The sequence below is a fragment of the Perca fluviatilis genome, chromosome 7 (genome assembly GCF_010015445.1).
Source record: "Perca fluviatilis chromosome 7, GENO_Pfluv_1.0, whole genome shotgun sequence".
Lineage (NCBI taxonomy): Eukaryota > Metazoa > Chordata > Actinopteri > Perciformes > Percidae > Perca > Perca fluviatilis.
The window spans coordinates 8,186,594-8,199,746 of NC_053118.1; the positions used below are offsets into that span (position 1 = coordinate 8,186,594).

General features: G+C 42.9%; 1 protein-coding gene across 1 annotated transcript; it reads left to right on the forward strand.

The window, feature by feature from the left end:
* Positions 1-693: 693 nt before the first annotated feature.
* Positions 694-12,268, forward strand: zgc:114181 (uncharacterized protein LOC619255 homolog). Its single transcript, XM_039806766.1, has 12 exons — positions 694-797; positions 1,213-1,323; positions 1,781-1,924; positions 2,822-2,984; positions 3,944-4,032; positions 6,103-6,300; positions 6,424-6,508; positions 7,530-7,690; positions 7,761-7,925; positions 8,010-8,151; positions 9,612-9,759; positions 11,919-12,268. The coding sequence occupies exons 1-12, from the start codon at positions 735-737 to the stop codon at positions 11,995-11,997; spliced, it is 1,548 nt and encodes a 515-aa protein (XP_039662700.1). The 5' UTR covers positions 694-734; the 3' UTR covers positions 11,998-12,268.
* The last annotated feature ends 885 nt before the right edge of the window (positions 12,269-13,153 follow it).

Sequence of the window (13,153 nt, forward strand, 5' to 3'; positions counted from 1 at the left end):
CTTAAATGTAAATTTCCCATTTTATACCCGTTATCTGTGTCACCATGACTAATGATTAAAAGGAAGGTCCCCAACTCCGTTACATTGGAATGCTGAACGCAGGTGCATGCAAACTCAAACACAGAAAACTCAAACACACACACACGCACTCGGGTGTAAAGTTCCAGTTGCACACTAAAAGGCTTTGCTTTTTGACCCCCCCCCTGTAAGTTTTATATTCACGCCAGTGTGACAAATCCCCAGGCTCTAGTCCCGTCTCACACTGGGACACACAGGAAGAGACAGGAAGGACAATTTATCCAATGAACATGAAGAGGTGATGGGATTAAATATTTTCAGACAAACCTGTTTTAAGGGGAATAATCTAGCGTAGCTGCATGTCAACTAGGAATGCCTACAAGTAGCTCAGCGTTAAGTACAGCACAACGGGACACCTGCCTAATATGGAACAAGTTCTTGTGTGCGTGTGTGTGTGTGTGTGTGGGGGGGGGTTTGCATGGAGACTCCAAAACACCGGCAACAGGAATGTGTTCATTTCGCCACGCTGCTTTGTTCCTGCTGAACCCCGGTGTGCGTTCTTGGACCGGGATCAATTAGATTGAGAGTAATTCTTGTGCCTGTCAGCAAAAAAACACAATGTAATTTGTCAGCTGTCTTGGCGCCGTGTCAGGAAATGTTTGACTGTGTGATCCCCGGGGCCCAGTGGGAGGGGCACATGAAGGGAGGCTATATAAATGTCTTGGCAGCAGCACAAGGCCCGAGGAGAGCGCCACACACACACCTCCAGCAGAGACAAGGTAGGACCAGGAGTGTAGTTTGACTTTGAAATATATTCACAGGTGAGGGTGATATTACACTCCGTTATTACGCATGAATTACAAATGGTGGACATTAAATGAATAGAGGCGTTTCTTTGTCATATATCCTTGTAAACTGAATATCTTTGGGTTTTAGACAAAAAAATGCATTTGAAGACGTCACCTTGGACTCAAAACAGAAAACATTTTGTAGACTAACAATTCAGTGAATGAGCAATTGGCAGATTAACCATCACGTAGCGTTGGAGCGTCACATTTAAAGAACATTTCACCTTTCCTTTTTCATTTCTTGCATTGGTGGAATCTGGACTCCATGATCTTACTCTGATGAAGTGATGAGCGCTCACACAGCCATCTGCAGGACCAATAATTCAGTTTCTGCCTCTCCCAACAGATGAATGTTCCAGTTCTGCCCTCCATCCTGCTGCTCATCTCTACTGCCCATGCCTTCCAGTACACGGAGCTTGCACAGCACATTGACAGCCATCAAGAAGAATATGTGGAGGTACAATATAATTCTTCCTCTTCTTTTGGCAATGCTTTTCAGAGTCCAGGCACTGCAGAGTCCAAGCATTAGAGATGTCAAATTAACACCACCACAGAGATTGTATTTCCTACTGAGCAAACTCCTAAACGTAACTAGTCCTGGTCCACAACGTTGACTACATGTTTAAAACTAACTTAAACTTGAATAAACGGTCATGTGATTAAAACGGCCACCGCGCGGCAAAGGTACATGTCACTTGGTGCCTAAAAAGTTTTCAAAATCCCTTTAAAACCTTGCACAGTAATAATGGCTTTTAGAGATCATTTTAAAAATCCATACCATTTAGTAACGGTGCTCAGATTCCTTGGTTTCAAATGAAAGAGAACATTTTAGTCTAGTAGTGAAGTAATTGTGGTGTATTTGACACGATGGCAGAAGGATTTTGTTTTGAGTCTTGTGTCGGTGTGTGTTTCAGGCTCTAAGGGACTGGATTGCAATCGAAAGCGACTCCAGCAACGTCTTAAAGAGAGCCGAGCTGCACCGCATGATGGACATGACGGCTCAGAAGCTGAGGCCGATGGGAGGGACTGTCGAGCTGGTGGACATCGGAGAACAAGAAGTCAGTGACAGAGCTTTCTCTCCTGGCTTTTAAAAAAAAAATCTTTATAACAATAGCTGCAATACTGAGATGTTATATAAGTAATCGCCATCCTACCTGGTTAGTAAATATTCTGGTTCTGGTTGGCTTGTCATCAGGGAGGGGGGACAGAGGCTGTCAGAGTTTGTGAGGAAAGTTTAGTGGACTGGAACAGGTCAGGCAGGGTCAAGTGGGGCCGGCAGAATCCAAGATCCTAAAAACAGGCTCAGAACAGGCAGACATGTAAGGGTTAATGCCCGCGAGGTGTCCATTATCAGTAATGTATGGACACTTAGAATGACATTAAGATTAGGAGGGCATCAGAAGGGCCCGCTTATGTCATGGTCACTTGCCTAATAACATTCATTTATATTTAAAAAAGTTTTACTGTTTTATCTACCTGAAGCAAACATTCCCATCCCATAAAGTTCTATGCAATGCAAACATTGTTCACATGCTCCATATTTCTTATAATGATTATAATAATATAATACATATTTCTTAATATAATGCTACACACTGTGGCTATTTGAGAGATTGAGATTGTGCAGTGTGTGTACTTTGCTGTTGCAACACATGAAAGCAAAGTATGTGCACATGCTGGAGGGACACTGCAGATAAGATAAGATAAAATAATACTTGTAAACATTGTCTGTTACACAAGGGTTACAGAAAATGTTCTTTGACAAGGCTCCGGTCACAAAGAGACATTCACACAGACATATAAAAGCAAGACGGGGGTGTTGAGCTATGAGCTGACTGTGGTGTTCATTTTGTGCTGTTCAGTATGGCTGTTGCAGAGGGGATGAAGGATTTCTTGTAGATCTTTTGCGGGCCAAGCAGTCCATGCTGATGTTAACTCTGCTTTAATGTCTGCAGCTTCCGGACGGCCAGACGTTAGCGTTGCCTAAAGTGGTGACGGCTCAGTTTGGCAATGACTCAAACAAACTCACAGTGTGTGTCTACGGTCACGTGGACGTCCAGCCAGCGAAGCTAGAGGACGGCTGGGCAACAGATCCCTACAACCTGACGGACATCAACGGTAACAGCCTTTAAGCGCCAGGTCCTGCTGCGCAGCCAAACAAAGCTCAGACCCACAGAACGCTCCAAAAGCCACAAAGAATGTAATTCTTTGTGGCTTTTCACAGTTTCCAAAGATACCAAACATGTCAGGCGGAATTTAACATTTAAAATGATGCTCAAAACAGCTTCAACATTTCCATCTGATGGAATGGTAAATGTAAATGGGCTGCATTCATATAGCACATTTCTAGTCTTAACAGCTATGGTAGTTATAGCACTTTAACATAGTACAGGACCATTTACAATTCACATATTTATACAGTGTGGCCGAGGCTTACCGTACAAGGTGCCACCTGCTCAGCAGATAAACGTTCACACACGTTCACACTCCGATGGCGCAGCATTAGGAGCAATTCAGGGTTCAAGGCCCAAGGAAACTTTGACATGTAGACTGCTGGGGCCAGGGATCGGACCGCGGACCATCTGATTGGTAGACGAGTGTGCAGTGTCCAGGTGCAGTCATAAAAGACATGTAGAGGGGGGAGAGAGAGAGAGAGAGACAGAGAGAGAGACAGAGAGAGAGAGAGAGAGAGAGAGAGTGCAGTGATGGTTGAGCGAGCTGGAGAGGTTGAAGAGTGAATGAATAAGAGCAAAGTGAATCAGAGGAATAAAACTTTATTTTTAGATTGTTTCACAGCAGCTTTGTTCTAAAGTATGAACAAACACACACACACACACACACACACACACACACACACACACTTGTGTTGCGTATCTTAACGCAAACAGCGTTTTACATCCATAACTAAACAGAAAGTACTTCACATTACACAGGTTTGAAACATCCCATCTAATCTCCAGTGCCACCCCCTTCTCTCACACACACACACACACACACACACACACACACACACACACACACACACACACACACACACACACACACACACACTCATAGAATGACTCTTGTGCCTGTAGGTAACCTGTATGGAAGAGGAGCGTCAGACAACAAGGCTCCAGTTTTAGCGTGGATCCATGCTGTGGAGGCGTACCAGGCCCTTAACATGGTGAGAGACGTTCATTCGGGCTGTTTATGCATGCCACAAAAAGTCACAAAAATGTGTAAGGGGGCTGCAGAGGCACCGAGACCTCAGACCAAAGGACGGATTAGAGCGCTAATTTGCAACTCATCTTTGCCATTAAAACACTTTAAAGGTCCCATGTCACTTTATGAGTTTTTTTAACATTAATATGCGTTTCCCCAGCCTGCCTATGGTCCCCCCCCCAGTGGCAAATGGTGATAGGTGTAAACGGAGCCCTGGGTATCCTGCTCTGCCTTTGAGAAAATGAAAGCTCAGATGGGCCGATCTGGAATCGTCTCCTTATGAGGTCATAAGGAGCAAGGTTACCTCCCCTTTCTCTGCTTTGCCCTCCCAGAGAATTTGGCCCACCCATGAGAGAGAGACATCATGGCTTTCAAACGAGCAAAGTGGCAGTTGGTCAAGGCCACACCCCCACTCTACACCTTGCCCCCCCCCTCTCCTCCTCATTAGATACAGACACAGAAATGGCACATCCTAAGGAAAGCTCATTGTGGGACTGGCTCTAGTGGCTGTAGTTCTGCACCAAGGCTGAATTTGGGGAAAGAGACTTCAGATACAGTATTAGGGGACCACTAAGGTCTATATAAAAGAGACTTCAGATACAGTATTAGGGGACCACTAAGGTCTATATAAAAGATACTTCAGATACAGCATTAGGGGACCACTAAGGCCTATATAAAAGAGACTTCAGATACAGTATTAGGGGACCACTAAGGTCTATATAAAAGATACTTCAGATACAGTATTAGGGGACCACTAAGGCCTATATAAAAGATACTTCAGATACAGTATTAGGGGACCACTAAGGTCTATATAAAAGAGACTTCAGATACAGTATTAGGGGACCACTAAGGTCTATATAAAAGAGACTTCAGATACAGTATTAGGGGACCACTAAGGTCTATAATAAAAGAGACTTCAGATACAGTATTAGGGGACCACTAAGGCCTATATAAAAGAGACTTCAGATACAGTATTAGGGGACCACTAAGGTCTATATAAAAGCATCCAAAGAGCACCATGTCATGGGACCTTTAAATTCAAAGAGGGAAACAGAGCGTGCAGGCAAGACAGATCTAAAAGATGACTCCTATTTATTTAAAACACTCGACACATAACTGCAACCTTAGAGAGAGAGAGAGAGAGAGTGAGAGCCAACAGCCCAGCTTCAGCCAGACTGACTGAGTCACTGCTGTTTTTGCTAAGTCACTGCTGTTTTGTGCTAAGTCACTGCTGTTTGTGCAAAGTCACCGCTGGCTAAGTCACTGCAGCAGTCTGTCCCCACCATCCTCTCTGCCACTTTATCTTGGGAAACAAAGCACGCAGCTGAATGTGCACATGAACAGGCCTGATCCTAGGCCTGCACGATAAATCGATCTCGATTCACCCCTGTTCGCGATCTAATTTTTTAATGACTTTGATTTGTTTTTTCTTCTTTTTTTTTTCTCCTTCAATTAATTTATTGAAAGCATTTTACATTGACATTAACATGTTTTAATTATGTAAAGACATGTTCAAGGAGTTCAGATAGAGCCAGCATCAGGGCCATATTTAGTTCAATGTGTTACATGTCACGATTTTTGGTAGCCTACTGTAAATGGCCAGTATGTACTTTATTTTCTTTATTCGTTTAAGCCTCTGTGTTTACAGGCTTGTGGTGATGCACAATGTGCTATAGGTGCCCAAAAAAAAAACTATATTTGGTACTGCCAATTTGTTTTGTTTTGTCATGGTTCATGTGTGCAATGAACATTACACTTCGTGAGAAACAAATCATGGCAGAGAATGGTGATATCAATTCTAAGCTAAAAAATCGTGATTCATATTTTTCCCCGAATCGTGCAGGCCTACCTGATCCAGATGCTGGGTGCATTAAGGGGAAAGGAAGTGTGTTATGGCTCCTGATATTTGTTCCACAAAGCCTGTTGTAACCCCATTACAATTTTCAAAAAGGTCATCCAAAATCAGCTGTTTTTTCAGATGAGAGCCCCACTGATCTGACGCAGTAGCGCTGTTCCCCTGTCTGTCCACCAGGAGCTGCCGGTCAATGTGAAGTTTGTCATCGAGGGCATGGAGGAGACGGGCTCTAACGGCCTGGACGCCATGATCGTGGCCCAGAGAGACACCTTCTTCTCCGACGTGGATTACATCATCATCTCAGACTGCGGCTGGCTGAGCCGGCGGCCCGCCCTCACCTACGGCACCAGAGGCAACTGCTACTTCTTCGCTGAGGTTGTGTATTCACGCACACGCACACACACACAGAAACACACATCCAAACTGAAACATTCAGCTTCAGATAAGTTGCCGGTAATCCTTCAGTCACTCAGCTCTTCCGTGGTGTGTTTTTTTTAGGTTGAAGGACCTAAACAGGACTTACATTCTGGTGTTTATGGAGGCTCAGTGATTGAACCAATGACTGACCTCATTGGCATTCTGGGTGAGTGTATTTTTAGGTAGTACACATCACTCTCTCACTCACTCACTCACTCACTCACTCACTCACTCACTCACTCACTCACTCACTCACTCACACTCACTCACTCACTCACTCACAGGAAGATAAGACACTGGACCTGAGATCGGTAGGGCCTCAGCACCACGCCAGATACCTGCAGAGCACATTTTGACTGTTAACCTTTATTATTATTATGATAAGGCTAGGATTATGTTATGTATTTCAAAAAGACCAAAACCAACAATGTGTTAGTCACCTCTTAATACTTTGTGACTTCCTTTGTCTGTGGCTCTCAGCTCCAAGCCCATTGGTTCTTACTGAGGAGCTACATCTTCAAAACAGGTCACCAATAGTTTCACTTTAGTAAATAGTGACTTTGTTGAGGACTATTTTCAGCAGCGGATGAATCCACATGTGGAGCTGTAGTGAGTAATGTCACCAGGACGGTGTGTGTGTGCGTGCGTGCGTGCGTGCGTGCGTGCGACTGTCAGAACACAGTACAGTGTGAGGCTCACTGATGGTTTTTATGATCCATCAGCTGTTATACACACAGTTAAATGGAGCTCATTAAGCATTTTAATGTGCTGTGTGAATGTCTGATATATATTGGCAGCCAATCCACCAACGTAATATTGAAGCTATCATAAGATTTAACACCTACAAGCACTCTTTTAGCACTTAGCCCTGATTCACTGTGGGACAGTTAGCTCTTTATAAGATGAACACATCTGTTTAGGAACGTGCACCACTGTTTTAGTAAACAGAGCATATTTCCAAGAAAACTGCATTTAATGAAATGACCACAAACTAACTGAGACGGAGACCGGAAGCTTAGAGTTCATGTATTCACTCCTCTCTGCATTATTCTGTTTCAGGCACTTCAGGTCTGTCATCGTGTGTATGATTAATATTGCTTCACTTGTTTGCAGAGTTATGCAAGATTTTTTTGCTTTTGCAAGAGATGTATAATGTGTTGCTGGTTTGGTGTAACTTGTGGTCTTAGACACGCTGATCAGCCCCAGCGGTACGATCCTGATTCCCGGGATCAGGGAAGCTGTGGCTCCTCTCTCTGATGATGAATGGAAAATGTATCAGGACATCCAATTTGACATCGAAAACCACAAGAACAAGACCGGTGTCAACCAGCTCATGTACAACAATAAGGTAAGAGCATAATCTACTTCAAGACAACGTGGACACAACAAGATTAGTGTTCACTGTGTGTTTCCTGAAGGTGGACCTGTTGGCCCACATGTGGCGCTACCCCACTGTCTCCATCCATGGCATCGAGGGGGCCTTCTCAGACCCTGGCACAAAGACGGTCATCCCTGCTAAGGTCACTGCCAAGTTCTCCATTCGACAAGTTCCCAACATGGACCCTGCTATGGTCAAGAAACAGGTAAACAGGATGTGGAGGCTCTTAATCAGGTCTTTACCTCTCATAAAGTGCCTCTCCTCTAATCTGGTTGCTTTCGTGCCGTAGGTAACAGACTACCTTCACTCAGTGTTTGCAAAGCGGAAGAGTCCCAATAAGCTGAAAGTCACGATGGTGATCGGGGCCAAGCCTTGGCTGGCCGACCCTCAGCATGCTCTCTACGAGGCCGGGAAGGCTGCTGTGAACAGAGGTACACAACGCATTCAACACCTTCAGTATCACTATCTCTCTGAAATTAGTAGGAATGGGCAAAAAAGTTCTCAAGTAGCCTGAGTGAATGTACTCATAATCCCACATGTGCAGTATAAAAAAGGGTCTGGCTTCTCCCGAATTTTGTTCGGGACACGATCTCGTATTTTACAAAAATAGTTCACCGAAACGTGTTTCTGGAAACATTTTAAGCGAGAAATAGGCCACGCAGTTGCTGAATCTGTCTTCATTTCAGATCGACAAAGGTCAGTTTAAAAGATGTTTGTCAGATTTTGAGAGGCGTTTGTCACGCTCGTCACGCTCGTCACGCTCGTCACGCTCGTCACGCTCGTCATTTCCGGTAATTGGTCATTGAGCCCCACTGGCCGATTCAACAAGTCAAATCGGCCCAAACGAACGCTGGCGGCTCCTCTGAATGACAATGGCACGGAACACACCAAACAGACTCAAGTCACTGACCTCGCCAGACTGTCCGACGGCCGATAATCGGGTTGGTGTGTCAGCGCCTTAAGGGGGGCAGGGACAGAAGCTAAGGGGGGCTCAAAATAGAGATGAAAGTCTGAAGGATATCACACATGGTGTTCCACATGGTTCAGTTGAAGGGCCACTCACTTGCTGCAGACATTTATGAATGTATAAAACCAAATCAGAAATAGTCCTTTTATGCCATCCATAATTACTGTATTATTATCTGGGCATCTATCTTCCAATGTTCAGTGCATTAAACACAGGCTTGTTTCTCTTCCTGCTTCAACACAAGTACAGTACAAGTACAAGTGCAGGTGTTGTTACTGAAACACTGATCGTATCTTAGTTTGTCTTTGGGCTGGACTCTGCATGAAGCTGCATCACGGATCTTTTAGTCTTACTTTGCCAGACCTTCCTCCACAGCGCTGCGGAGGAGGGTCTGGCTAGTCCACACAGCATTCCTGGGATGGGAGAAAAACGTGCTCTGGTTTATTGGCCTGTCTTTAAACCAATCACAATCGTCTTGGGCGGAAAATCAATGACGGTGCCTCTGCAAAATAGCCTCTGGAAGGAACCTGTTTTGGTGGAACATGTGTACGTTCAAAAGTAGTTTTAGTCGTGCGACAGAAAACTCAGATTGGACAGATAGTCTAGCTAGCTGTCTGGATTTACCCTACAGAGATCTGAGGAGCAGTTAACCACAGTCCTCAGAAATCCACCGGAGTTTAATATTCCAAAACAAAACAAAACCGAAGGTAACGGACGGCTGTCAGAAAAGGCGGAATTTCCGATGACAACGGAGCAATCCCGGAAGTGGAACGTCATGGATATAGACTACTGATCTTATGCCCCATGTTAGATTATTGGATAATATGCCTCTCTGTTTACTGCTTCAGGACATCTTGCTCCTCAGCTGTTTCATACTGTGCTAGATACCGAGAGCTTATGTCCATTGCCCTGTACCTTCTCCAGTTTTTAACACGGATCCTGACCTGATCCGCGAGGGCGGGACCATCCCCATCGCCAGAACCTTCCAGGATGTGACGAGGAAAAGCATCATCATGATGCCCATCGGAGGCTTCGATGACGGCATGCACTCCCAGAATGAGAAAATAAGCAGGTTTGACTCCACTGGGTTTCTATTTCATTTTACATTTTTTTTAAGATTTTTTATTTTTTTTTAGATTTCTTTATTTAAAAGGGACAACGCACATTAATCAACATGAGTACAGAGTGCAACGTGTAAATGTGAGCAGGTTTAGCAATACAGGCTAATTTTCATCTGCAGTCCCTGGCAGGTTAATGGCTTACGCTACAACAGTACAACAAATACACATATAACAAGAAAGACATAGACATAGGCACAACCACTATTCCAGATTATGACAACTGGCAGGTTGATGAGGAAAAACATAACACATGTATCATACACAGCAAGGCAAAAGTGCATAGACACACATTAGAACGCATCAACAACACACAAGCACACACAGAGACGCTACTGTAGCGATTAAAGACAAACACATTATTCTGGATTATGGGAGCATATTTGATTAGTCAATAACCAAGGTTTTATGGATTGGGAGAAGGATTTGATAGATGTGATGTTCCTCAGTTCCGTGGGTATGCTATTCCATGTATGGGCTGCTCGAAAAGTAAAAAGCTGACTGGAACAGGACGTTCTAAATAAAAAACGCTGTTAGTTCATCTTTTCTACTGAGTCTGTTGGGTGAGAAGATGAACACAGGCTGCAGCAGAGGAGCATTTCATCAGACGGTCTTATCCTCTCTTCGTCATTGAATAATGCTTTAACCTATAACATTCACCATGTGTTAAACACACGTGGCTGCAGGATCATAATCCGAATCCCAATGTTTTGCTAGGTAAGTAGCACTTACTTAGAATGTGTGTTAGTTGAAGGTGCGTACATAAAAACAACATAAAATCAGTCCTTCCAGAAGAGTTTTTTTGTGATTGTTGCGGGCAAAAATCCTTGATCATGCGGCACGTTTTCTTAAAAAATGCAATGGAATATGTGGGATATTTATGCAATTTTATGCGATGAAATTGCGGGAACTTGCAAAAACTGTGGTTTGATGAAAAATAGAAAAAAAGTGAAGTAAACGTGACATTTTTCAGCTTTCTGCTAAGATATATGTGACGTTTTTGCAACGAAAATGCGTGGATTATGAAATCATGCAAGCACCGCATATTTTGCGTGGAAATCTGCAATTTATGCGGCGAAAGTGCGGCATATTTGAAAAAATGCGGCCTCCGCATAAATATGCAGACTTTGGCTGATTATGCATTGAATTATGCGATCGCATAATCGCGTTTTTCTGGAGGGACTGTAAAATTAACAAAACAATGAATACAGAAACAAATGACGCATACATACTGTATGGTATTGTATGGCATATGTATGACTATTGAGCATTACTTGCAAGTAAGTGCAGAATGTACAAACATGTAGAGGGATGTGGAAAAGTTCAGGATATAAAGAATGTGCATGGGGACAGGATGTAGGCTCAATGTGGAACAGGGGGGGGGGAAATGAACAATGCCACTAACCCAACACAAGAAAGTGACATCAGCTTCTGGAGAAGAGAGAACAGAGCAGATGGCTGACAGGGTTCACCCGCTGGATGCTGTGAGACCTTTAAAGTGTTGTAGAAGTCTTACTGGCTGGCGGAACAGGGACTAGATTTTTCATGTTTGGGACTTTGAAGAATGAATGAATGAATGAATGAATGAATGAATAATTTTATTATTGTGTCATGCACACACAGAAAAAGTACGCTCAGCCCGAACGGGCTTACACGACACCATTATTTATAACAAAGGACCAGATACCAAGAATAGCAACATAAATTAAACAAATACACCTTCTTGTCTTCTTTGCCATGCTTTAGAGACAAAAGTCGCCAACTTATATATATATATATATATATATATATATATATATATATATATATGTAAGTTGGCGACTTTTATATATATATATATATATATATATATATATATATATATATATATATATATATATATATATATATATATTAAATCTAAACAACCGCTCTATTTGGTCTTCATCAGTACAGGATTTTTGAACAGACATTTCAGGTAAGATAAGTCTGTTAACAATGTTGCAAGTCCGTAGAGAGTGATGTAAATTAGGCTTTATGTTGGCCCATATATGCTTTTGTTACCGTGAGTGTGCAGAAACGTCCAGTCCAACATCTTTTGAACCCTTTCCTTGCTTTAACTTTCCCCGCCCAGGTACAACTATATCGAGGGAACCAAGTTATTCGTCTCCTTCCTGTATGAAGTGTCCCAGCTGAAGAAGACCAGCGTGTGATGAGCTCCTGACACAAGCCTACTTAATATTTTCACTGTGACTTCATCTTCCTTCCATCCACTGTTCTGTGTGCTGCTAAGCTTGAATTTATCTGCATCTGTAAAATCTATCAATCTATCTATCTATCTATCTATCTATCTATCTATCTATCTATCTATCTATCTATCTATCTATCTATTGATCTATCTATTGATCTATCTATCTATCTCTATGTATGTCTGTACTGTAAGTGTGTGTGATGTAATAAAAGCTGTACAGGCCTACAATGCAACATTTGTGTTCTTTTTATTATGTCAGAAAGTGTCCAAATGTCCCTTGATGAGTGTTACAGTAATAATGAGACAAAGACAGTGCTATTGTTCCTTCAGTCACGAGGTGTTTATTTACCACTCAAACATTTACTGAACACTCTTATAAGAACTCATTTCAGAGCCAAGACTGCAGATCTAGACGGACAGACGTCGCTGTACCGTCTGGACCGAATCCAGCCATTGTCTGATGTCAGAGTCCTATTCAGCCAAAAGCATCTGCTCTACTGTGTACAAGTCATTTAGTCTCATATGTAGGATTCGGAGAGAGAGAGAGAGAGAGAGAGAGACAGAGAGAGAGAGAGAGAGAGGGGTATGGCATGCAGCACAGGTTTCTATTGTCTTATCCATCATACGCCGAGATGCTGACACCTATTTTACTGCGAGAACGCCAGGTGAAAATACCTCGAGCATCTGTGACGTTGCGTCGCACCATTTCAAAAAAAGAAAATAAGCTTATGATGAAATTACATATTTTTGCAATGAAATGCTGGCACATTCTGTGGACACACTGGTAATAATACAAAGAAACAGTATCCACTTCCTACAGTCACAACACTTTGCAGATAGCAGTTGCAGATCATTACAGGGCTCGTCTCCACCTGTATTTCTATTGAATGGACACATATAGAGAGCCGAAGTCACGCCCTTCTACTTCCGGCTAATGGGACCTATCTTTCTAAAAAATATGAACGAGAGTCAAGGGAGAGATGATAATTATTTTTTGATCCCGTTTGAATTGAGCGATGGATTACAAATATGATGTTCGTCAATTTAAAAGATAATTTTTCAACCGAAGAAAGTCTCAGTTAGCCGTAGGTTTGTCATATGACCACTTAGTGTGAACT